Source organism: Argopecten irradians, chromosome 10 (assembly GCF_041381155.1).
Source record: "Argopecten irradians isolate NY chromosome 10, Ai_NY, whole genome shotgun sequence".
Taxonomy (NCBI): domain Eukaryota; kingdom Metazoa; phylum Mollusca; class Bivalvia; order Pectinida; family Pectinidae; genus Argopecten; species Argopecten irradians.
In genome coordinates, this window is record NC_091143.1 from 1,486,417 (window position 1) to 1,513,810 (window position 27,394).

Consider the following 27,394-nt stretch of genomic DNA (forward strand, 5'->3'; position numbering starts at 1 on the left):
GTGTCGTGTGTAGTATATATATATAACCCTTAGGTAGGGACAACAAACTGCCATTGATGCTGTGTCGTGAGTAATATATATATATAACCCTTAGGTAGGGACAACAAACTGCCATTGATGCTGTGTCGTGAGTAATATATATATATAACCCTTAGGTAGGGACAACAAACTGCCATTGATGCTGTGTCGTGAGTAATATATATATATAACCCTTAGGTAGTGACAACAAACTGCCATTGATGCTGTGTCGTGAGGTAATATATATATAACCCTTAGTAGGGACAACAAACTGCCATTGATGCTGTGTCGTGAGTAATAATATATATATAACCCTTAGGTAGGGACAACAAACTGCCATTGATGCTGTGTCGTGAGTAATATATATATAACCCTTAGGTAGGGACAACAAACTGCCATTGATGCTGTGTCTGAGTAATATATATATAACCCATAGGTAGGGACAACAAACTGCCAATTGATGCTGTGTCGTGAGTAATATTTATATATAACCCTTAGTAGGACAACAAACTGCCATTATGCTGTGTCGTGAGTAATATATACTTATATAACCCTTAGTTAGGGACAACAAACTGCCATTTGATGCTGTGTCACCCGTGAGTAATATATATATAAAACACCTTAGGTAGGGACAACAAACTGCCATTGATGCAGTGTCGTGAGTAGGTAGGGACCACAAAACTGCCGTTGAATCGTATATATAACCCTTAGGTAGGTGACAACAAACTGCCATTTGATGCTGTGTCGTGAGTAACTATGATAACTAAACCCTTAGAGTATGGACAACCCAAACTGCCATTCGTGAGTTTGTCTGTGTCGGTGATGTCCCGTGAATATATATAACCCTTAGGTAGGGGACAACAACAGCTGCCATAGATGGCTGCTGGTCGTGAGTGACTATATCTATAACCCTTAGGTAGGGACAACAAACTGCCATTGATGCTGTGTCGAGAGTAATATATATTATAACCTTAGGAAAGTGGACAACAAACTGCCATTGATTGCTGTGTCCGTGTAGTATATTATATAACCCTTAGGTAGGGACAACAAACTGCATTGAGCTGTGACGTGAGTAATAATATATATAACCCTTAGGTAGGGACAACAAACACTGCCGTTGATGCTGTGTTTTGAGTAATATATATATAACCCTTAGGTAGGGACAAAACAAACTGCCATTGATGCTGTGTCGTGAGTATATATATATATTAACCCTTAGGTAGGGACCAACAAACTGCCTTTGATGCGTGTGTGTTGTGAGTAAATATATATATAACCCTTAGGTAGGGACAACAAACTGCCATTGTTGCTGTGTCCGTGAGTAATATATATATAACCCTTAGGTAAGGGACAAACAGACTGCCATTGATGACTGTGATCCATGAGGTACATATATATATAACCCTTAGGTAGGGACAACAAACTGCCAATGTGATGCTGTCGTGTGTGTTGTAGGGACAACAAACTGCCATTGATGCTGTTGTTGTGAGTAATATATATATAACCCTTAGGTAGGGACAACAAACTGCCGTTGATGCTGTGTTGTGAGACTTAGGTAGGGACAACAAAACTGCCTTAGGTTGATGCTGTGTTCGTGAGTAATATATATATATAACCCTTAGGTAGGGACAACAAACTGCCATTGATGCTGTGTTCGTGAGTAGTATATATATAACCCTTAGGTAGGGACAACAAACTGCCACTGATGCTGTGTTGTGTGTAATTATATATAACCCTTAGGTAAGGACACAAACTGCCATTGATGCTGTGTTGTGAGTAATATATATATAACCCTTAGGTAAGGACAACAAACTGCCATTGATGCTGTGTCGTGAGTAATATATATATAACCCTTAGGTAGGGACAACAAACTGCCATTGATGCTGTGTTGTGAGTAATATATATATAACCCTTAGGTAGGACAACAAACTGCCATTGATGCTGTGTCGTGAGTAGTAATATATATATAACCCTTAGGTAGGGACAACAAACTGCCATTGATGCTGTGTCGTGAGTAATATATATATAACCCTTAGGTAAGGACAACAAACTGCCATTGATGCTGTGTCGTGAGTAATATATATATAACCCTTAGGTAAGGACAACAAACTGCCATTGATGCTGTGTCGTGAGTAATATATAACCCTTAGGTAGGGACAACCATGCCATTGTAGCTGTGGTGAGTAATATATTATACCCTTAGGGACAACAAACTGCCATTGATGCTGTGTCGTGAGTAATATATATATAACCCTTAGGTAAGGACAACAAACTGCCATTGATGCTGTGTCGTGAGTAATATATATATATAACCCTTAGGTAGGGACAACAAACTGCCATTGATGCTGTGTCGTGAGTAATATATATATATAACCCTTAGGTAAGGACAACAAACTGCCATTGATGCTGTGTCGTGAGTAATATATATATAACCCTTAGGGTAAGGACAACAAACTGCCATTGATGCTGTGTCGTGAGTAATATATATATAACCCTTAGGTAAGGACAACAAACTGCCATTGATGCTGTGTCGTGAGTAATATATATATAACCCTTAGGTAAGGACAACAAACTGCCATTGATGCTGTGTCGTGAGTAATATATATATAACCCTTAGGTAAGGACAACAAACTGCCATTGATGCTGTGTCGTGAGTAATATATATATAACCCTTAGGTAGGGACAACAAACTGCCATTGATGCTGTGTCGTGAGTATTATATATATAACCCTTAGGTAGGGACAACAAACTGCCATTGATGCTGTGTCGTGAGTAATATATATATAACCCTTAGGTAATGACAACAAACTGCCATTGATGCTGTGTCCTGAGTAATATATATATAACCCTTAGGTAGGGACAACAAACTGCCATTGATGCTGTGTCGTGAGTATAATCTCAAATCTACTGAGTTGTTACCACAATATCTATATATATGTGTGTAGGAAACAGATCAGCTGAGGAATGTTATGGGGAGTTTGTGGAAAACAGTGGCTATTCTCAGGAATGTTAAGGGAAGTTTGTGGAAAACAGTGGCTATTCTCAGGAATGTTAAGGGAAGTTTGTGGAAAACAGTGGCTATTCTCAGGGAATGTTAAGGGAAGTTTGTGGAAAACAGTGGCTATTCTCAGGAATGTTAAGGGAAGTTTGTGGAAAACAGTGGCTATTCTCAGGAATGATTTAAGGAATAGAACTTTTTTTCCTAAAAACCTGAGCTCCTATAACATTAATACTTACAAAATGCTAGTTCATTTTCAGTTAGGAAGGCTCGGACACTTTTTAACGCCTTAGACAAGTACAAACATAGGATACATGTGGTTCACAAATACATAATATGGCCACTACCAATAGAGTGTAATTGTAAAGCTTCAGATATATATCCAATTACAATGATGAACCAACAACCACAGATAGAGGGACTATATATAGTGCTCTTCATAACTGTGGACTTTTCAGGTAGAGGGTTTTTCCTCTGTGATATTGTCCATGCAAACTACAAAATCGAATTAGAAAATAAAAGCTTGTGAAATATTTATTTTTTACATATTTATATAAATAAGTAATAATATTGCAACACTCTCAACATCCCTTTTGTTTTTGGGGCACTCACTCCCAATTATCTTATTCATTCCTTTTTGGCTTTAAATTCTTGGAGAATTTTCCCCCAATAGATTTTTTATTTTCATATATACTTTATATGATTCATACTTAAAAATTTAGTTTGTTTATATAAAGTATATGTAGCTCAAATAGGGGTAAAACTAGGGTTTTAGCCACCAGCTACTGTCTCTTAAGCTTGTCTGTTTCTCTTTTCCTACAGAGTCAAGTAGTACTTGAGTAGCCCCTGTTTATGCCAAAGATTTGTTTTATGGTTTCTGATAATCATTCAATTCATAAAATAAACAGTCAACGTTCTTTCCTTCTTTAAGACCTTTCTATCTATGAAGAGTATTTGATTCTACCACATCTGTGAGTAGAGAAGAAGATTTTTGAAATTTTACTCAATTTTACCCCTTTTGGCCCCTCCCACAGCCCCCTGGGGGGTGGGGACCATATAATTCACAATTTGATTGGCCTTATGCCTTAGAAGGTTTGTGCAAAATTTCATTGAAATTGCTTCAGCAGTTTTGGAGAAGAAGTCGAAAATGTAAATTGTTTACGGACATACGACGCACGACGGACGACGGACGACGGACGACGACGGACAAAAGGCGATTAGAATAGGTCACTTGAGACTTCGTCTCAGGTGACCTAATAAAATGCTCCAGTTACCACATGATGTCTATTTTGTTGTCTGGTTTTTTTTACACTTGGGTGAACTTAAAGCAGAGTGGTGAATATCAATAAGCTTCATGCAGATGCAAAATTATAAACAACTTTCAGCACAAATTTCAAAAATGCAGGAGACGAAACTAGCTTAATCAATAGACATTTAAATGAACTCAAGCACGACTAAGACATTCTACCGATACAACAATAAACTAAAATATAAATATATATACACTACCGAGGTAAACTAAGGAAGGAAATGATAAAAATAGGATAAGCATGAAATTATTATAAAAATTGAATTAAGAAATAATAACTAGAAAGTAACTCATGAGAAATTAAATGATATGTAAGTCTTGATGTTGAGGAAACATTTCATGGAATTTCATGCACATATTATATCATCTAAAAAACGTTAGGAATTAATTCCAGTTAAGTGTGTCATCAGCTACATGCATATATACATTTCATTAAGAGTATAATTACTGTGTTTTTTTAACAATTATTTGGTTTATAAATCAGTCATGCAAATTGATGTTTCAGTAATCACAGTATTTAAACTGTCTAAATGTTCTCCTTACATTGTAATAAATTGATATAAAGGTCCAAAAAGGGACTAAATAAACTACTTCATAGAATTACAAGAACATGTATTGTATATTTAAAGAAAAAAAATACAATCTCTACTTTGTATTGATAAATGGCTTCTTATACCACATGCTGTTTACTTCAATTCTAAACTTCAGATCAACTACGACAGCTAGAAAAGAATTTAACAGCTAATGTTACCTTAGATTGATTTCTATGAAGAATTTACTTTCTTTTTTTTTTTGAAAACATTGACAATTTCAAGAGATCCATTTGCTCAAATTTAAATCTTTCATTGCAGTATTATAGCTTGAATAATAAGTTATAAGAATATCTAACAATGTTTCATTTATATTAACAACTGGTAACAGGTAATGAAATAAAAAGATAAAACTATAGGAAGGAATTTAACTAGATATATCTTATACCACATCCAAACAATAGGTTTTTAGAAGATACCAAGAAAAATAAAAAAGATTAAGACAGACAGTACACTGTGCCATAGTCCAAACATATACTCCTGAGTCCTGACTTTTAGAATTTGATTTATTTCATGCTTAGTGTGTAAGGAGAGGACATTCTAGCGGGACACGTACCTGCTATATGGTTCAATGTAAAGTCTGGAGGTCCCTGGCTATATCTCTTCATATTCACATTATCATTAGAGTTAATTTGTGTTGGCCGAAAGACTATCTGTTCCTGGTCCTGTGGGTAAACACTACTTCTCTCCAATGGCTGAAGCAAAAACAAACATATTATCAAAATATAGTTATTAGATATCTTTAATTTTCCATGATTATTCCTCTATAAATAAAATAATAAAACAATCAAAAATAAAATATAGTTACCATAATTTTGTTCTTATTTCTAAATGAAGACAATGAGCAATTTTTTTTCTTTTGTAATACTTTTTCATTATCACTTCAAAACAACACTATAGTATGTATATTACATGTTTTATATGAGAGTACACATATATACTTATTACTTAATTGAATAAAATATCAATTTGTTTAAACTTAACCTTAAACATGACAGCAGATGTATTTTTGAATACTTGTATATCTAACATAATACAATACCTAGTACTAACTCTAACTCAAATCAATAAAATTACAGTTCATATAATACAATACAGTGCAGACATACCATCAGGAGTACAAGTATCTATAGACGTAAGGGAGGTAACTCTATGATAGAGATGACACAAAAAAGGTTACTCTTACAGCAATATTATATAGTGACTTCAATCACATGCTAACACAGGAAATGATGAAATGATTTATAGATGCAATGATAAATCTTACTTATTCAAAGTAATATTTATAGAAATGTGTATGATAGATATCCATATAAAGTACAACCTTTTTTCAAAAATCTGACAGACTTTCATTTCTGGTGGAGCCGAGAGCACGGCCAGTGATGTGATACGTTATGTCACTGACAAACTGACAGACTTACATTTCTGGTGGAGCCGAGAGTACGGCCAGCAATGTGATACATTACGTCACTGACAATCTAACAGACTTACATTTCTGGTGGAGCCGAGAGCACGGCCAGCAATGTGATACATTACGTCACTGACAATCTGACAGACTTACATTTCTGGTGGAGCCGAGAGCACGCCAGTGATGTGAAGTGTCATGAAAAGGCTGTGATACTATGTCACTGACAACTGACAGACTTACATTTCTGGTGGAGCCGAGAGCACGGCCAGTGATGTGATACGTTATGTCACTGACAAACTGACAGACTTACATTTCTGGGTGGCCATGATGTGATACGTTAGCCTGACAACTGACAGACTACATTTCTGGTGACAAGATCGTCACTGACAATCTGACAGACTTACAGGCGTTATGTCACTGACAACTGACAGACTTACATTTCTGTGGAGCGAGAGCACGGCCAGATGTGATACATTACGTCACTGACAATCTAACAGACTTACATTTCTTTCGATGTGATACATTACGTCACTGACAATCTAAAGACTTACATTTCAGTGGAGTCGAGAGCACGGCCATGGTGATACGTTATGTCACTGACAATCTAACAGACTTACATTTCTGGTGGAGCCGAGAGCACGGCCAGCGATGTGATACGTTATGTCACTGACATCTAACAGACTACATTTCAGGTGGCGAGAGTAAGGCCAGATGTGATACGTTATGTCACTGACAATCTGACAGACTTACATTTCTGGTGGAGTCGAGAGCACGGCCAGTGATGTGATACGTTATGTCACTGACAATCTGACAGACTTACATTTCTGGTGGAGCCAAGAGCATGTGTCAGAATGGTGATACATTACGTCACTGACAATCTGACAGACTTACATTTCTGGTGGAGCCGAGAGCACGGCCAGCGATGTGATGCGTTATGTCACTGACAATCTGACAGACTTACATTTTTGGTGGAGCCGAGAGCATGTGTCAGAATGGTGATACATTACGTGACTGACAATCTGACAGACTTACATTTCTGGTGGAGCCAAGAGCATGTGTCAGAATGGTGATACATTACGTGACTGACAATCTGAAAGACTTACATTTCTGGTGGAGCCGAGAGCACGGCCAGCGATGTGATACATTATGTCACTGACAAATGACAATCAGAGAGACTTACATTTCTGGTGGATCCAAGAGCATGTGTCAGAATGGTGATACATTACGTCACTGACAATCTGACAGACTTACATTTCTGGTGGAGCCAAGTGATACATTACGTCACTGACAATCTGACAGACTTACATTTCTGGTGGAGCCGAGAGCACGGCCAGCAGTGTGATATGTTTTACTACTGATGGAAGGGAGTATCTGAAGAGATTCTAGTGTTGAGTAGGACGAATTAGTCTGTAATAAAACACACGCATGCAAAGAAAGAGAGAAAAATATTAGTATGAGTTTGTGTTGCCATTATAAAGGAAAAAGTGGTTTTACGTAACAATTGGTTGTTTTTAAAAACTTTCCTGGGCACATAAATATTATTTCTTTTATGAAAATGTCTAATCTTATAATTATATAATTTGTTCCCAAACTGAACCAAATTTATTACTTTAAAACTTCAATTCTTATTAACCATTTTAAATTTTTGACAATATTTTATCAAATCTTTTAGTGAATAAGAGTTCAACACAAACCCTTGAGTTAGTTAAGTTAGATTTGATCAACTGATATTAGATAAATGGAAATTAACAGTACAAAAAACTTGTTAGTATTAATGTGAAAAGTTACAAACCATTAATAACCAGGTAAGTAATGGTTAGGGATAATGATTGATAATCAATAATGTGACATAAGAAAGGGCGGATATGATTTCATGCATTATATATCATGCTACATTTATACTATTATAGATAAATAAATGATAAACATTGTAAAATACATTGTCATTTAAACTTAAAAGACACAGAATTAACTAAAATACAGCTGATGTCTATTTCAGTATTTGCTGGATAACATAGGATAAAAAAATGGATATCACTTTTTATCAATAATTAAAAATTCTACATTGGCAAATCCATGTTCAGTGCAAAGTGATTAGTAATTACTAATGGATACAGTTGTGCTAGATTTAGAAAGCAGAGCAAGAACAATTCAATGTTATCTACTCAGTGGGAGTCTATATAGCTGACAAGTGCAGGATTCCATCACTGAAACTCCCCAATACAGCATACACGTATATCATCAGTATAACTTTATTTGAACTTTTTTTATTTAAAATTTTATACATTAAATCACTTTTTGGTGGGACAGATGAAAGTGAACAATGTGTCTATAAGTGTAGGAGGACACTGATGTGCCCAGAAAACCCAGATGTTAACCTCTGACCTTTTCATGTCTGTGTCGAGAATCAAAACCAGGTCAACTAAGAGAAAGGTAAATGACTTAAACACCAGCACTTTTATCATGGCTACTGTCTAAACTTGAATTAGAAACTCCCATCCTTGTAAAACTCAAAAGTTACCTCAATATACCCAATGTTTCTAACTACCGTAAAAGTTTTTTTAAGGAACAATCGGACAAGTAAGAAAAATATTTCCATGCCAGGATGTTATATGAGATTTATGAGTTTGTAACAGCTGAAAAGAAAACAAAACGGCCATGCCAGGGCTTGAACCTTGGACCTCTGAACACTAGCCGGATGCTCTACTGATCGACTGAGCTAGCTGGTCACTGATGATCAATCATGTCCAGTCCCATTACAGAGGTAAATGGTACATCATAAATACTATTTTTACTCCAATAGATGCATGTAGTGGGTTGATGCTAATACACAGATTTTCAAATACATTTTTTGTCACTCAGTCAGTTGATGGAGCATATATATTACTTCATATACTACAAGTAAGTTTCTAGAGCAAATGCAGACATGTTAACCCTACCGATTCAGGCGGAAGTCTACCGCTTTTGAGGCTGATGTTCCGCCTACCGCTTTAATATCCAAATATTCCGATTTCTGCAAAACATCTTCTTAATTTTTTTTCTTCCGATTTCTGAATTTTTTATAGTCAGTTGGGGCTGCCATGGCGGCTTCAAAATGCATACCAGACAGAAAGGGGGACTGGCTTGATAATTAAGTAAACAAAGGAGGTGTGAACACTCCATGACCAACACCCACTGGTGCTTATTAGCAGCCTGGGGCTAATTCCACCTTGGCTTGGTGGTGTCACTTATTTCATGCGTCTGTGTAACGATGTGTATTCGTAGGCCTACCGTAAGGAAACAATCATCTGGCCTTTCAATCAATTTTGTGCTTAAAACAAGTAAGCATCATTTCAAAAACAAACACTACTTATAATTGAAATTAATTACTCATGTTTTTAATGTAAAATAGGCGTATAGTGTGTGCTTGGTTTGTTTAGTTTTACGTCCTATTAACAGCCAGGGTCATGTAAGGACGTGCCAGGTTTGTTGGTGGAGGAAAGCCGGAGTACCCGAAAAAAAACCACCGGCCAGCAATCAGTACCTGGCAACTGCCCCTCATGGGATTCGAACCCGCATCCCAGAGGTGGAGGGCTTGTGGCAATATGTCGGGACATCTTAACCACTCGGCCACCGCGGCCCCTCAGTGTGTGCTGAAAGTCATAGGCCTAAGCAGTGCAATCGTAATGGCCGCCATTTTGGAATGGGGTGATTCTAATAGGAGCCGGATTTGGTAAAAAAAATCAGGATTTTACTAAAAAATAAAAAAATATTTTTTTTTGCAGGGGGATTATAGAAACAAATATTTGTATTTTTTCTTGCATAAACCAAAAGAGAATGAGTCCAGTATGTAAAAAAAAAAGTGAAAAAAAAGTAGACAAAATGTATATTTAAAAAGCTGATAAATAGCATTTAAATAAAAGTACAGTATAATTATTGGCATCATTTTTCATCTTCTAAATGTAATGTAGGCCTTAATTAACATTAAAAATGCAAAATGAGTAACCAAGGCCTATGGTAATAATCAAAGTTAAAACATAATTTGTTAACAAAATATGCTTTTGTAATTATTTTGCTTATTATTGATATTGTATATCTCAGACACGCCGCGAAAAATGCCGCGTGCAATGCTACCGCTTTTGAGTCAAAAATCTACCTCTTTTTGGTCACCAAAGGTTAAAGTGAACAGTCGGGCAAGGATGGCTAAAGTCGGTAAAAATGGTGTGAATGTATCCAGTATAATTTCTTATGAAATGGAAAAATAAAATCACTCGTCAAAATAGTTCTGCGTACGAAGAAATTAATTTAAAGTATGGAAATTTTAAAACGTCCTCCCGGCTCACTATGTCCGTGGTAACATTTCCACGCAGCCTCGCTTTCAATGCTTTTAACTTTTCTTTACTTTAATGGTCAGAACTGGGAAACTAAGCAGAACTTGACCGTCGTATTAATATATGAGAACTTTTGGAAGGCCAATGAACGCATTTAGACTGGTTTTCTTTGCCCGACTATTCACTTTAACATGTCTGGCAAATGCATAGTTGATCACACCTGTAGCAAGATTGGACTGGGTCGATCATTGGTGACTAGGTAGCAGTAGAGCATTCGGCTAGTGTTCGGAGGCCCAGGGTTCAAATCCCGGTCTGGCCGCTACATTTTCCGCTCTCCTGTTATATACCAGATTTCTGTATTATTTCCCCAAGCTTCTACACTTCTATTGCATACACGTTCCTATCAATGTTACCCATGGATATTGATCAATGGATGAAACACTAGATGTTAATAAAATAATCAATATAAGTTAGAGTATTAGTTTTGAGATAGAAAAGATATTGGGTTACATGAACTTATAATATGCAATTAAAAATAATCAAATAAATGTATCAGCATGCTAACTAGGGTTAGTTTTTTTGTGTCCATGGCATGAATTATTCACAAGTAATTTGTTGGCATCACGACATGTTTTCAGTACCTCTTTACTTGGCAAGTTTAGTCTGCTTCTTGGCTTGTTGAACATAACTGACAACACACCACTTCTGAAAATCCCGCAGATGTGATATTTATACACATCTGTTCATGTTCACAACACATTTTCAACAATTTTGTAAACATTTGAGTTTAAACATTCCTTCATTTCGGTTGACATCGTCCTTAACAGAACCGCCATATTGAATCATAGGAAGCTAAGAATTTGCGCATGCGTACCAGACTTCGAAAGCGGGGTATAAATTTCATGGTTCACACTTATACATGTGAGAGCAGACGTGTGAGTGGTTTGGATTCGTTGCCCAGGATCTTGTGTTAAAACCATTGGAACAGAACAACTTATTCTGATTTAGAAAATATGTCTGCTTTCGACCCCACAGGTATCTCAATAACACAAATCAAACTATATCAGACTGTTAATGTTAAACAATGTGAAAACGGGCACCTGTCATTGACACCGGGCGGTGCAGGAGAAAAGTGCACCCCTGTAATTTAAGATCCGATGCAACAAAGTTGTGTGTGATATAAAAATTGACATAGAGACAATTCAGATGTCTACATGATTTAAAACTTTTTTTAATATCTTTTATGAATTAATCATTTTTGAAAATGAAGTTGATATTTTTTATTCATATTCGTGATTGGACGGGGTTGACCATCGATGACCATGCACTCATGCAAGTATATCAGCAGTATGCGGCTAGTGTTCAAAAGCCCCCGGTTGGAATCCCCGTCTGACTGCTCCATGTCCTCTTCTCCTATTACACATATTTTATCTGGTGCATGAATAAATAACAGTATTACATTTACAATTATAACACATTTATGATAAATGATTGGAATTATTATAAACAAATTATGTATGTACATCCTACACATAATTGGTATGCACCCTGACGATTAAGCTAATTAAAATATACCCATGATAGGCATGACTACTCCGACATACAATGTACCCATGAAGGAGTCGCTATTAAGGATATACTTATGCTTCAGACCAGGTTTAATGAAATCAAAATTTCATTCATTCAAGCTTAAAGATGCTCCACCGCAGACAAATAGTATTTTTTCACTATAAAAAACAGGAGCAGACGATTTAGTATTTTTCTTCAGTTACAAGAATTACTTACTTTACACCATTACCACCATTTGCACCAAAGGCAAAATGAGAATATATAATTTTTTGGGTTAATTAGACATACATACAAACGATTAAACACCAATTATTGTTCAAATAATGAATATCATTTATGCTCTGTCGGCGATGGGGCATCTTTAAAAATCAATAACTTTTAAAATTCTTCATTTTTTTTCATAAAAAAGGGAAGCTTTTAATTTTATTTCAATATTGTCAACATATCTTCGTAAGAGGCTGCTAATGTAGGACTATAAAAGTGCTGGCATACTATTATTTTCATTAAGAATTATTGATATGAGTTAATTTCAAAAGACAATTAGATGAGACATGTTTGATCTAATTCTCCTTCACTGGTCATATCCTTGAGCTTATAACTGTTGTGTTTTAGCTGGCAGTGGATAGTTTATTCTAGGAGTAATTACTACTTAAGTTAATTTTAGAATCTTTTGTTGTATTTCCTTATTGATTAATTAAAAGTTTAAATGTTTTACTACAAGGTAATGTTAATGTTGATTCTACAGAACACCAACACATACGTTACAATCCGCTGAAAGAGGAATGGGTGTTAGTGTCCCCACATCGTATGAAGAGGCCATGGGCAGGCCAAATGGAAAAACCAGATGAAGAAAACATCCCGAGACATGATCCGAAAAATCCTCTATGTCCTAGGAACACACGACCAAATGGAAAGGTAATTCATAGTGTATTAAATCCTACAGGTAAAAATGAATGGTTTTTTTTTAACCACAGAGTACAGGTTAATCTGTCCTAGCCCTTGTCTAATCCGGATGGATGTCTATTCTGGTTTTATTGTATGCAGATTGTTGTGCAACTACATAGGGCTGCAACGAGTATCCGAGTACTCGAATAATAGTGAATCTTTAAGAAAGATCGGATATGAATATTCGTCACTACTACTATTTGTGGGTCGCGATTTTTCTCCAAAATTATTTACCTTACATAATGTTTGCATGGAATATGATAAAATACACTCTAGAAGGCTGGATTTTATCGATGTTTTCATTGATTTGTTGTTTTCTTTTCACTACGAGTTAAACCGGAATTACATACTGTACACATCATGTCATAAAGTAAAGCTAGCAAGAACATTCGATTCAAATTCACACATCAATAAACCATTCACTATGTTTACATATCAGCACAGAAATAATGGAAATATCTAAAATTAAGACATAGAGAAAAAATGATTATTTCATGATTATGATAAGTTGATTAATAAATACAAACACAGGTGCAATTATTACCGAATGCCCACAATATGGCTTCCATTTTTTAAAAGGATTTGAAGTAGATGCATAAAACCGGCCGTGTTATCTTAACTGATAACATTTACAATGATGAGTATTTAGTTTTAGTGTTTTGAGAACAGATCAATCTTGATATATGTAAAGAAAAATGTTGTATTATTGACGCAGTGATATATGAAGACATCACACAACAAAATTTACAGAACTTTTACAGAAACCAATGAATTCAAGTATGGTGTTATATAATATGAACATATCAGATGAGGATTTTAGGCCAAAAATTAAATAACAATTCTAAAATTGTTATGTTTCTATAAAATTTTATTGAATACTAATTGGCTTGGGATTCGTGGTTTGATCCGTGAATCGTAAGGTCTGAATCGTGGATTGGATCGGATTGCTATACTTGCTTCACGATCCACAGCCCTACAACTACATGTGGGGTAGTATAACAATAAATTTACCTAGCCAGGGGAGGTAACCCAATGGTGTGCAACTAGATGTGGGGTAGTATAACAATAAATTTACCTAGCCAGGGGAGGTAACCCAATGGTGTGCAACTAGATGTGGGGTAGTATAACAATAAATTTACCTAGCCAGGGGAGGTAACCCAATGGTGTGCAACTAGATGTGGGGTAGTATAACAATAAAGAATTTACCTAGCTAGGGGAGGTAACCCAATGGTGTGCAACTAGATGTGGGGTAGTATAACAATAAAAATTTACCTAGCCAGGGGAGGTAACCCAATGGTGTGCAACTAGATGTGGGGTAGTATAACAATAAAGTTTACCTAGCTAGGGGAGGTTAACCCAATGGTGTGCAACTAGATGTGGGGGTAGTATAACCATAAATTTACCTAGCCAGGGGAGGTAACCCAATGGTGTGCAACTAGATGTGGGGTAGTATAACAATAAAGAATTTACCTAGCTAGGGGAGGTAACCCAATGGTGTGCAACTAGATGTGGGGTAGTATAACAATAAATTTACCTAGCTAGGGGAGGTAACCCAATGGTGTGCAACTAGATGTGAGGTAGTATAACAATAAAGAATTTACCTAGCTAGGGGAGGTAACCCAATTTTTATAGATGAACAGTGCACCTTTTTCACTTTCTAACAAACATCTTAATTTGAAATAAATGTGAAGCCAAGATATCAATGATCTTCAGTTTCTTTGGCATAATACTAGTAATATTGAAGTACACAGTAACATGGTGAAGTAAGTATATAAAAGAAAAAGAACATTTTCCGAAGTATTTTTATAATCTTTATGGTTGCTTTATTTATAAGTTGATTTATTAATTTGTATAACATCAATGTTACAGGTAAATCCCGACTATGACGGGACCTTCCTGTTTGATAATGATTTCCCGGCCTTACTTACAGATGTACCTGAACCTGGTAATACATGTCTCCTTCATTAAAGGGACAATTCAGTCTAAGACTTTATTGCACATATATCTGAGTGGTACCAGTTCTAATAAAAGTTAGAGCAGTTAGTACTTGGTATTACTGTGATATGCTAGAAAAGCCAATTGTGATGAAATGTGTATGAAATGTACAAAGTGGCTCGCTGTCCGTGATTTCAAATTGTGGTTGGACGTATTGTATAACGAACCCTGATCCATGCCAGTGGAGTAAAGCAACTTATGTCTAGAACTACTCAAATCGCTCTTACAGTAGTGTGTTTACCTAAGCTTATAAGGTGCATGCTCTTATCTGAAAATATTGCATCTGTTTAATAGGGCTGTTAAGAGAACCTGAGTACCCAGCTACGGGTCAGGGTTTGGGCTCTGTCAGCTTGTTACCATTGTCATATGTTAGTTACCAAATTACTGACTGATATTTAGAAATGGATGCAACAATATCTTTTATAACATTGAAGAATATTTCTCTAGAATACTTCTCTAGAATACTTCTCTAACATATATTATGATTACTTTGGATTTTGCTCCATCTGAAGATATGTAATAAAATTAGCCTCACTGAATTGTCCCTTTAACATATTGATGTCATGGTAGTTTAACTTCAGATAACTAATGTTTATTGCATTTAATTAATATGGTCAAGAAGCTCCTGCAGTGCTTTGTAATCTTAAAATTGAAAAGCAAATTTTACCCTTAGGTATAATGTTCAGACAGCAGCACCATGAAATAATCGTGGTTATTCTTGTTTCACGTCTAATGAGAGGAGCTTAGACAGTGTTTATTTTTATTCTAGTTAAACATTTAAAAACAATACAGGTTTCTTATACTAGAAAAAAACTGTTTGTTTCACAGAGAAAAGTGACAACCCGCTGTTCCAGTCAGCTGCTGCCCGCGGGACTTGTCAGGTGATGTGTTTTCATCCTCATACCGACGTCACCCTCCCTGTCATGTCTCAGTCGGAGGTCCGAGCTGTCATCGACAAGTGGGCTGAAATCAACACGGATCTTGGTAAAAAGTTTGACTGGGTTCAGGTAAGTATATATGAAGGAGTGTCTTTTTAGACCTTTCAGTGATCAACAAAACATTAGTTAATTTAGGATCATCATCATTTTTCCAGGACTCACACATCCACAACAAGACCACTGGTATCTAAGGAGAGTCAAACCAAAGTTGAGATTCAGTTACCCAGGTGATTAGTAACCCAGGTGATTAATTACCAAGTGATTAGTAACCCAGGTGATTAATTACCAGGTGATTAGTTACCCAGGTGATCAGTTACCCAGGTGATCAGTTATACATGTGATTAGTAACCCAGGTAACTAATTACCAGGTGATTAGTTACCCAGGTGATCAGTTACCCAGGTGATCAGTTATACATGTGATCAGTTATCCAGGTGATAATTAGTTACCCAGGTGATCAGTTACCCAGGTGATCAGTTATACATGTGATCAGTTACCCAGGTGATTAGTAAACCAGGTGATTAATTACCAGGTGATTAGTTACCCAGGTGATTAGTTACTCAGGTGATTAGTTACCCAGGTGATTAGTTACCCAGGTGATTAGTTACCCAAGTGATTAGTTACCAAGGTGATCAGTTATACATGTGATCAGTTACCCAGGTGATCAGTTACCCAGGTGATCAGTTATACATGTGATCAGTTACCCAGGTGATTAGTAACCCAGGTGATTAATTACCAGGTGATTAGTTAACCAGGTAATTAATTACCAGGTGATTAGTTACCCAGGTGATTAGTTACTCAGGTGATTAGTTACCCAGGTGATTAGTTACCCAGGTGATTAGTTATCCAAGTGATTAGTTACCAAGGTGATCAGTTATACATGTGATCAGTTACCCAGGTGATCAGTTATACATGTGATCAGTTACCCAGGTGATTAGTAACCCAGGTGATTAATTACCAGGTGATTAGTTACCCAGGTAATTAATTACCAGGTGATTAGTTACCCAGGTGATCAGTTACCCAGGTGATCAGGTGATCAGTTACCCAGGTGATCAGTTATACATGTGATCAGTTACCCAGGTGATCAGTTAGTTATCATGTGATCAGTTACCCAGGTGATTAGTTACCCAGGTGATTAGTTACTCAGGTGATTAGTTACCCAGGTGATTAGTTACCCAGGTGATTAGTTACCCAAGTGATTAGTTACCAAGGTGATCAGTTATACATGTGATCAGTTACCCAAGTGATTAGTTACCCAAGTGATTAGTTACCCAGGTGATTAGTTACCTAGGTGATCAGTCACCCAGGTGATTAGTTACCCAGGTGATCAGTTACCAAGTGATTAGTAACCCAGGTGATTAATTACCAGGTGATTAGTTACCCAGGTGATCAGTTACCCAGGTGATCAGTTATACATGTGATTAGTAACCCAGGTAACTAATAATTACCAGGTGATTAGTTGCCCAGGTGATCAGTTACCCAGGTGACGTGATCAGTTATACATGTGATCAGTTATCCAGGTGATAATAAGTTACCCAGGTGATCAGTTACCCAGGTGATCAGTTATACATGTGATCAGTTACCCAGGTGATTAGTAAACCAGGTGATTAATTACCAGGTGATTAGTTACCCAGGTGATTAGTTACTCAGGTGATTAGTTACCCAGGTGATTAGTTACCCAGGTGATTAGTTACCCAAGTGATTAGTTACCAAGGTGATCAGTTATACATGTGATCAGTTACCCAGGTGATCAGTTACCCAGGTGATCAGTTATACATGTGATCAGTTACCCAGGTGATTAGTAACCCAGGTGATTAATTACCAGGTGATTAGTTAACCAGGTAATTAATTACCAGGTGATTAGTTACCCAGGTGATTAGTTACTCAGGTGATTAGTTACCCAGGTGATTAGTTACCCAGGTGATTAGTTATCCAAGTGATTAGTTACCCAGTTACCCAGGTGATCAGTTTATACATGTGATCAGTTACCCAGGTGATCAGTTATACATGTGATCAGTTACCCAGGTGATTAGTAACCCAGGTGATTAATTACCAGGTGATTAGTTACCCAGGTAATTAATTACCAGGTGATTAGTTACCCAGGTGATTCAGTTACCCAGGTGATCAGTTTACCCAGGTGATTAGTTACCCAGGTGATTAGTTACCCAGGTGATCAGTTACCCAGGTGATCAGTTACCCAGGTGATTAGTTACCCAGGTGATCAGTTACCCAGGTGATTAGTTACCCAGGTGATCAGTTACCCAGGTGATTAGTTACCCAGGTGATTAGTTACCCAGGTGATTAGTTACCCAGGTGATTAGTTACCCAGTGATAGTTACCAGTGATTACCCAGGTGATTAGTTACCCAGGTGACAGTTACCCAGGTGATTAGTTACCCAGGTGATCAGTTACCCAGGTGATTAGTTACCCAGGTGATCAGTTACCCAGGTGATCAGTTACCCAGGTGATTCAGTTTACCCAGGTGATTAGTTACCCAGGTGATCAGTTACCCAGGTGATAGTTACCCAGGTGATTAGTTACCCAGGTGATCAGTTACCCAGGTGATAGTTACCCAGGTGATCCCAGGTGATCAGTTACCCAGGTGATCAGTTACCCAGGTGATTCAGTTACCCAGGTGATCAGTTACCCAGGTGATTAGTTACCCAGGTGATTAGTTACCCAGGTGATTAGTTACCCAGGTGATTAGTTACCCAGGTGATCAGTTACCCAGGTGATCAGTTACCCAGGTGATTAGTTACCCAGGTGATCAGTTACCCAGGTGATTAGTTACCCAGGTGATTAGTTACCCAGGTGATCAGTTACCCAGGTGATTAGTTACCCAGGTGATCAGTTACCCAGGTGATCAGTTACCCAGGTGATCAGTTACCCAGGTGATTAGTTACCCAGGTGATCAGTTACCCAGGTGATCAGTTACCCAGGTGATCAGTTACCCAGGTGATTAGTTACCCAGGTGATTAGTTACCCAGGTGATCAGTTACCCAGGTGATCAGTTACCCAGGTGATTAGTTACCCAGGTGATTAGTTACCCAGGTGATCAGTTACCCAGGTGATCAGTTACCCAGGTGATTAGTTACCCAGGTGATCAGTTACCCAGGTGATCAGTTACCCAGGTGATCAGTTACCCAGGTGATCAGTTACCCAGGTGATCAGTTACCCAGGTGATCAGTTACCCAGGTGATCAGTTACCCAGGTGATTAGTTACCCAGGTGATCAGTTACCCAGGTGATCAGTTACCCAGGTGATCAGTTACCCAGGTGATCAGTTACCCAGGTGATCAGTTACCCAGGTGATCAGTTACCCAGGTGATCAGTTACCCAGGTGATCAGTTACCCAGGTGATCATTTACCCAGGTGATTAGTTACCCAGGTGATCAGTTACCCAGGTGATCAGTTACCCAGGTGATCAGTTACCCAGGTGATCAGTTACCCAGGTGATCAGTTACCCAGGTGATTCAGTTACCCAGGTGATTAGTTACCCAGGTGATCAGTTACCCAGGTGATTAGTTACCCAGGTGATTAGTTACCCAGGTGATTAGTTACCCAGGTGATCAGTTACCCAGGTGAGTTGATCAGTTACCCAGGTGATCAGTTACCCAGGTGATCAGTTACCCAGGTGATCAGTTACCCAGGTGATCAGTTACCCAGGTGATCAGTTACCCAGGTGATCAGTTACCCAGGTGATCAGTTACCCAGGTGATCAGTTTACCCAGGTGATCAGTTACCCAGGTGATCAGTTACCCAGGTGATCAGTTACCCAGGTGATCAGTTACCCAGGTGATTCAGTTACCCAGGTGATCAGTTACCAGGTGATCAGTTACCCAGGTGATCAGTTACCCAGGTGATAGTTACCCAGTGATCAGTTACCCAGGTGATCAGTTACCCAGGTGATCAGTTACCCAGGTGATTAGTTACCCAGGTGATCAGTTACCCAGGTGATCAGTTACCCAGGTGATCAGTTACCCAGGTGATCAGTTACCCAGGTATCAGTTACCCAGGTGATCAGTTACCCAGGTGATCAGTTACCCAGGTGATCAGTTACCCAGGTGATCAGTTACCCAGGTGATAGTTACACCAGGTGATCAGTTACCCAGGTAATCAGTTACCCAGGTGATTAGTTACCCAGGTGATCAGTTACCCAGGTGATCAGTTACCCAGGTGATAAGTTACCAAGGTGATCAGTTACCCAGGTGATTAGTTACCCAGGTGATCAGTTACCCAGGTGATTAGTTACCCAGGTGATCAGTTACCCAGGTGATCAGTTACCCAGGTAATTAGTTACCCAGGTGATCACTTACCCAGGTGATCAGTTACCCAGGTGATCAGTTACCCAGGTGATCAGTTACCCAGGTGATTAGTTACCCAGGTGATCAGTTACCCAGGTGATCAGTTACCCAGGTGATCAGTTACCCAGGTGATTAGTTACCCAGGTGATCAGTTACCCAGGTGATTAGTTACCCAGGTGATCAGTTACCCAGGTGATTAGTTACCCAGGTGATTAGTTACCCAGGTGATTAGTTACCAGGTGATTAGTTACCAGGTGATGATAGTTACCCAGGTGATTCAGTTTACCCAGGTGATCAGTTACCCAGGTGATTAGTTACCCAGGTGATTAGTTACCAGTTACCCAGGTGATCAGTTACCCAGGTGATTAGTTACCCAGGTGATCAGTTACCCAGGTGATCAGTTACCCAGGTGATAGTTACTAGTGATCAGTTACCCAGGTGATAGTTACCCAGGTGATCAGTTACCCAGGTGATCAGTTACCCAGGTGATCAGTTACCCAGGTGATCAGTTACCCAGGTGATAGTTACCATATCAGTTACCATGGTGATCAGTTACCCATGTGATTAGTTACCCAGGTGATTCAGATTTACCCAGGTGATTAGTTACCCAGGTGATTAGTTACCCAGGTGATTAGTTACCCAGGTGATTAGTTACCCAGGTGATTATTACCCAGGTGATTAGTTACCCAGGTGATCAGTTACCCAGGTGATTCAGTTACCCAGGTGATAAGTTACCCAGGTGATTACCAGGTGATCCCAGGTGATTAGTTACCAAGGTGATCAGTTACCCAGGTGATTACTTACCACATGATTAGTTATCTAGGTGTTTAGTTACCACCCAGGTGATTAGTTACCAAGGTGATCAGTTACCCAGGTGATTACTTACCACGTGATTAGTTATCTAGGTGTTTAGTTACCCAGGTTTAGTTAACAAGATTTAACTGTATCTGTAGTTGCTATTAGATGTACAATATAGGCAAACACTTTATCTTCATTAATGTCTGACAAAAACTTATTTATCCTTTAAGTTTGTATTTGTTGATTACAGATTTTTGAGAACAATGGCGCTAGGATGGGCTGTTCTATATATATCTTTTGTATTTTTTGATTACAGATTTTTGAGAACAATGGCGCTAGGATGGGCTGTTCTATATATATCTTTTGTATTTGTTGATTACAGATTTTTGAGAACAAGGGCGCTATGATGGGCTGTTCTATATATTTATCCTATGTATTTGTTGATTACAGATATTTGAGAACAAGGGCGCTATGGTGGGCTGTTCTATACATATCTTTTGTATTTGTTTATTACAGATATTTGAGAACAAGGCGCTATGTTGGGCTGTTCTATACATGTATTTATCCTATGAGTATTTGTTGATTACAGATTTTTGAGAACAAGGGCACTATGGTGGGCTGTTCTATACATATCTTGTGTATTTGTTGATTACAGATATTTGAGAACATGGGCACTATGTTGGGCTGTTCTATACATGTATTTATCCTATGTGTATTTGTTGATTACAGATTTTTGAGAACATGGGCACTATGTTGGGCTGTTCTATACATGTCTTTTGTATTTGTTGATTACAGATATTTGAGAACAAGGGCGCTATGTTGGGCTGTTCTATACATGTATTTATCCTATGAGTATTTGTTGATTACAGATTTTTGAGAACAAGGGCACTATGATGGGCTGTTCTATATATATCTTTTGTATTTGTTGATTACAGATATTTGAGAACAAGGGCGCTATGTTGGGCTGTTCTATACATGTATTTATCCTATGTGTATTTGTTGATTACAGATTTTTGAGAACAAGGGCACTATGATGGGCTGTTCTATACATGTATTTATCTATTTGTATTTGTTGATTACAGATTTTTGAGAACAAGGGCGCTATGATGGGCTGTTCTATATATATCTTTTGTATTTGTTGATTACAGATTTTTGAGAACAAGGGCGCTATGATGGGCTGTTCTATATATATCTTTTGTATTTGTTGATTACAGATTTTTGAGAACAAGGGCGCTATGTTGGGCTGTTCTATACATGTATTTATCCTATGTGTATTTGTTGATTACAGATTTTTGAGAACATGGGCACTATGGTGGGCTGTTCTATATATATCTTTTGTATTTGTTGATTACAGATTTTTGAGAACAAGGGCACTATGATGGGCTGTTCTATATATATCTTTTGTATTTGTTGATTACAGATATTTGAGAACAAGGGCGCTATGTTGGGCTGTTCTATATATATCTTTTGTATTTGTTGATTACAGATTTTTGAGAACAAGGGCGCTATGATGGGCTGTTCTATACATGTATTTATCCTATGTCTTTGTTGATTACAGATATTTGAGAACAAGGGCGCTATGATGGGCTGTTCTAACCCTCACCCACATTGTCAGGTAAGTGATCTCACTCGGGACAATAATACATATCATAGTTACTCAATATCTCAAAAAGTATAAGAAGTGCATATCTAATACAAATAAACAGTGTGATCTATATAAATGACGATTCAAATGAAGACAAAATCATAATCAGCCCTCACTCTTTCCCTGTCCAGAATAGACATTTAATGGATAGTAATTTTTTGTTTCCCTCTATCTGTAGGTTTGTGTGAGTTCCTTCAGTCCCTCCTTTTTTTCTGTCCAAAGTAGACATTTACTAGATGTTTCTCTCTGTCTGTAGGTTTGGGCGAGTTCCTTCATGCCAAATGAAGCTTCAGTGAAAAACAGAACACAGAGGACATATATGGAGAGATATAAACAACCATTGCTGCTTGACTACGTAAAACAGGAGCTCGAAAAAAAGGTGAAGAATACAAAGATGTTATATTTCTGTGCAGCGCTGCATGGTCCAACTCACTCTGAAATGGGGGTGTTATGGAATCACATCTGTGTTGTCATAGCTTATTGCTAAAGTTTGGATAAATTATTAACTTTTATTTGTTTTTATGTTGATAGAAAAATTAGTTATATAACTTAATACAAATAACTTTTGATGGCCTGGATATAAGTGTGCGAGTGATTTTAGAGTGGGAAGAAACCAGAGTGCAAGGAGAAACCCATGTACGTGATTGAGCAGGTGACCCCTGACCTGTTCATGTCAGTGATGTTGATGGGACCCTGGTTGACTTAAGGTCAAAGGGAAGTGGCTTGACCACTACAACACCCAATCACTGACCTTATCAACCATTTGATTCAAGTGTTGAAATACTGTTATCTGTAACTAATGACGCTGATGTCTGCTTAAACTCTTGTCTGTAACAAATGACGCTGATATCTACTTTAAAACTCTTTGTCAGTACAGGATGCGGGAGGAGAGCTTTACTATTCTCATACAGCTCTTGGGGGTTTTTGTTCAAAGAAAATGGGGTGGGGTGGTATACTGGATTTAGGTTATCCCTCTGCAGACACCGACTTCTCCTCCTAAATTAAGAAACGCTCGACTGTCTACTGCTTCTTATCTATAATGGAACAAAATTCCTCCACCTTTTCAGAGTTATGCCCCTTTATAACAAATCGCGACCAAGTGTGTATAAGTTATGGTTCTAGTTTTGAGTATGATTTGAATGTTCCTTTCCTAGGATAGGGTGATACTACAGAATGACCACTGGGTGTGGCTTGTCCCATACTGGGCAGTCTGGCCGTACGAGACAATGCTGTTACCACGGAGACATGTGTTACGGATACAGGATCTTACAGATACAGAGAGGGAAGGTAAGATAGATTGTGATAAATAGTCTTGGTAACTCTGATGTATTGTTACATTGTGTTAATTAAGTTGTTTAGTTTCATCAAGTTATCAGTATTTAAAACTCTTCCGTGATATCTTGATCTGGACTATTTTCACTTTTGGGGAGTTTAAAAAATGGTGTTGCATTATTGTCAAAATTTACACACTTATACACTTGATTCAATTCTCTTGGTATCAGAATGAGGATACTCTACGTTTAGTCTTACTAAAAAGACTACTGGAGGGAACTGAAATATGCATGGTAGACTGATGTGTTTTGAAACATGTCTGTTAATCTCTTTCTTATTTTGCAGCTCTTGCTGACATGATGAAGAAACTGCTGTCCAAGTATGATAATCTGTTTGATATTTCCTTCCCTTACTCCATGGGATGGCATGGTAATTACATGTTTAACTATCAGTCGGCTATTCATGTCACCTTTTTATATTTAGTCCATTGTCTTTTTCAAATGTTGATATGGTCAGTTGGCTAATTACAAAGGATTTGAAATTTAAGGAATGTAATCACTTTTTGTGGCAAAGTGCTACTTCCTTCTTTTTTTTTCTAATTTTATGCTTAGGTTTCTTTTGTCCGATAGCTTTGGTTTAGAAGGCCAAGTGGTCGTGTGCCATATGTACAGTACATAGCATCAACGTTTTCTTATATTTTCCCTCTGTTTTTGTAGAAAGGATTTCAAGCACAGAGCTTGAATATGTTTAGCGTGTAAATCAAAATTATCACGATCAACAAGAGTCTTGCAGTGATCTATTAAAATTATGATTTTAGATAATAACGAGGGAGTAATTGTGTGTTTTTTGTTTTTATTATCAGGTGCACCAACAGGTAAACTGTATGAGAAAGATAACCAGCACTGGCAGCTACACGCCTTGTACTACCCACCGTTACTAAGGTCAGCCACCGTGAAAAAGTTCATGGTCGGATACGAGATGTTGGCTCAGTCACAGAGAGATCTGTCGGCTGAACAGGTAAGTTTGGCTTAACATGTAAAAGATGTTTCCATCATGCTTCAAAAATTTTGTGTTGCTGTGAATATTTAACAGGCTGTAGATATAATCACTGTTTTCCTTTCTATGAATAAATCTGCCTTAGAGATCACCTCTGTATAAAGACCAATTGTTTATTAAGACTTGTCTACATGACCAATCAAATACCAATGGCCAATTTCAACATAATTTATTCTGTGTATAACGTATAGTTAAAATCACTTCCTGTGTAAAAAAATAATCTCCTAGACTATTCCAGATTCAATATTCCTTTATGATCCTCTTTTGTTATAAAGTATATGAAGTTTTTTGATTAGTATTTGTCTGACTATTTCAGGCTGCTGAGAAGCTAAGAAACTTGCCTGACGTCCACTACAAGCTGAGGACAAACAAGGGCTGACCATGCCAGTATATATCCAGTGTTACTACTATGTCACAAATAACCTCTAGTCTTGGTGCTGCTATCTACTGAAACATTTGTCGTCTTGTTGAGTGTAGACGTCCTAGTAGATGTCTTTAGGACGTCGTTTGTTGTTAATCAAATTTTGAGATTTCTAATATTTAGAAGTTACACAGAGGTGTTGAAGTAAGTGTTTTATTTGTGATTGAGATCATGATAAGATTTAGAACTTAATACACATAGGTGTTGAAGTAAGTGTTTTGTTTGTGAGTGAGATTTCTAAGATTTAGAAGTTACACAGAGGTGTTGATGTAAGTGTTTTGTTTGTGAGTGAGATTTCTAAGATTTAGAAGTTACACAGAGGTGTTGAAGTAAGTGTTTTGTTTGTGAGTGAGATTTCTAAGATTTAGAAGTTACACAGAGGTGTTGATGTGTTTTGTTTGTGAGTGAGATTTCTAAGATTTAGAAGTTACACAGAGGTGTTGATGTAAGTGTTTTGTTTGTGAGTGAGATTTCTAAGATTTAGAAGTTACACAGAGGTGTTGAAGTAAGTGTTTTGTTTGTGAGTGAGATTTCTAAGATTTAGAAGTTACACAGAGGTGTTGAAGTAAGTGTTTTGTTTGTGAGTGAGATTTCGATAAGATTTAGAAGTTACACATAGGTGTTGTGTAAGTGTTTTGTTTGTGAGTGAGATTTCTAAGATTTAGAAGTTACACAGAGGTGTTGATGTGTTTTGTTTGTGAGTGAGATTTCTAAGATTTAGAAGTTACACAGAGGTGTTGAGTAAGTGTTTTGTTTGTGAGTGAGATTTCTAAGATTTAGAAGTTACACATAGGTGTTGAAGTAAGTGTTTTGTTTGTGAGTGAGATTTCTAAGATTTAGAAGTTACACAGAGGTGTTGAAGTAAGTGTTTTGTTTGTGAGTGAGATTTCTAAGATTTAGAAGTTACACAGAGGTGTTGAAGTAAGTGTTTTGTTTGTGAGTGAGATTTCTAAGATTTAGAAGTTACACAGAGGTGTTGATGTAAGTGTTTTGTTTGTGAGTGAGATTTCTAAGATTTAGAAGTTACACAGAGGTGTTGAAGTAAGTGTTTTGTTTGTGAGTGAGATTTCTAAGATTTAGAAGTTACACAGAGGTGTTGATGTAAGTGTTTTGTTTGTGAGTGAGATTTCTAAGATTTAGAAGTTACACAGAGGTGTTGAAGTAAGTGTGTTTTGTTTGTGAGTGAGATTTCTAAGATTTAGAAGTTACACAGAGGTGTTGAAGTAAGTGTTTTGTTTGTGAGTGAGATTTCTAAGATTTAGAAGTTACACAGAGGTGTTGAAGTAAGTGTTTTGTTTGTGAGTGAGATTTCTAAGATTTAGAAGTTACACAGAGGTGTTGATGTAAGTGTTTTGTTTGTGAGTGAGATTTCTAAGATTTAGAAGTTACACATAGGTGTTGAAGTAAGTGTTTTGTTTGTGAGTGAGATTTCTAAGATTTAGAAGTTACACAGAGGTGTTGATGTAAGTGTTTTGTTTGTGAGTGAGATTTCTAAGATTTAGAAGTTACACAGAGGTGTTGATGTAAGTGTTTTGTTTGTGAGTGAGATTTCTAGATTATTTTAGATAGATTTAGAAGTTACACAGAGGTGTTGAAGTAAGTGTTTTGTTTGTGAGTGAGATTTCTAAGATTTAGAAGTTACACAGAGGTGTTGATGAGTGTTTTGTTTGTGAGTGAGATTTCTAAGATTTAGAAGTTACACAGAGGTGTTGAGTAAGTGTTTTGTTTGTGAGTGAGATTTCTAAGATTTAGAAGTTACACAGAGGTGTTGATGTAAGTGTTTTGTTTGTGAGTGAGATTTCTAAGATTTAGAAGTTACAC

At 37.3% G+C, this 27,394-nt stretch overlaps 2 protein-coding genes across 9 annotated transcripts in view; one reads left to right on the forward strand and one right to left on the reverse strand.

The window, feature by feature from the left end:
- The window catches only part of LOC138332870 (leucine-rich repeat-containing protein 49-like), a 127,136-nt gene extending 115,661 nt beyond the window's left edge, over nucleotides 1-11,475 (reverse strand). For all 8 annotated transcript variants that reach the window (XM_069280862.1, XM_069280854.1, XM_069280860.1 and 5 more), the window contains exons 1-2: nucleotides 11,275-11,475; nucleotides 5,472-5,610 (exon numbers count right to left, since the gene is read on the reverse strand). In XM_069280862.1, the coding sequence (XP_069136963.1) occupies nucleotides 5,472-5,610; nucleotides 11,275-11,319 (184 nt within the window). In that variant the 5' untranslated portion in view covers nucleotides 11,320-11,475. The remainder of the gene's footprint in view (nucleotides 1-5,471; nucleotides 5,611-11,274) is intronic.
- Nucleotides 11,476-11,536: 61 nt separating this feature from the next.
- LOC138332873 (galactose-1-phosphate uridylyltransferase-like) lies at nucleotides 11,537-26,179 on the forward strand. Its single transcript, XM_069280865.1, has 10 exons — nucleotides 11,537-11,668; nucleotides 12,948-13,117; nucleotides 15,017-15,092; nucleotides 15,971-16,149; nucleotides 22,738-22,794; nucleotides 23,081-23,203; nucleotides 23,979-24,111; nucleotides 24,442-24,525; nucleotides 24,959-25,113; nucleotides 25,469-26,179. Exons 1-10 carry the CDS (start codon nucleotides 11,647-11,649, stop codon nucleotides 25,529-25,531), a joined length of 1,062 nt encoding a protein of 353 aa, XP_069136966.1. The 5' UTR covers nucleotides 11,537-11,646; the 3' UTR covers nucleotides 25,532-26,179.
- The last annotated feature ends 1,215 nt before the right edge of the window (nucleotides 26,180-27,394 follow it).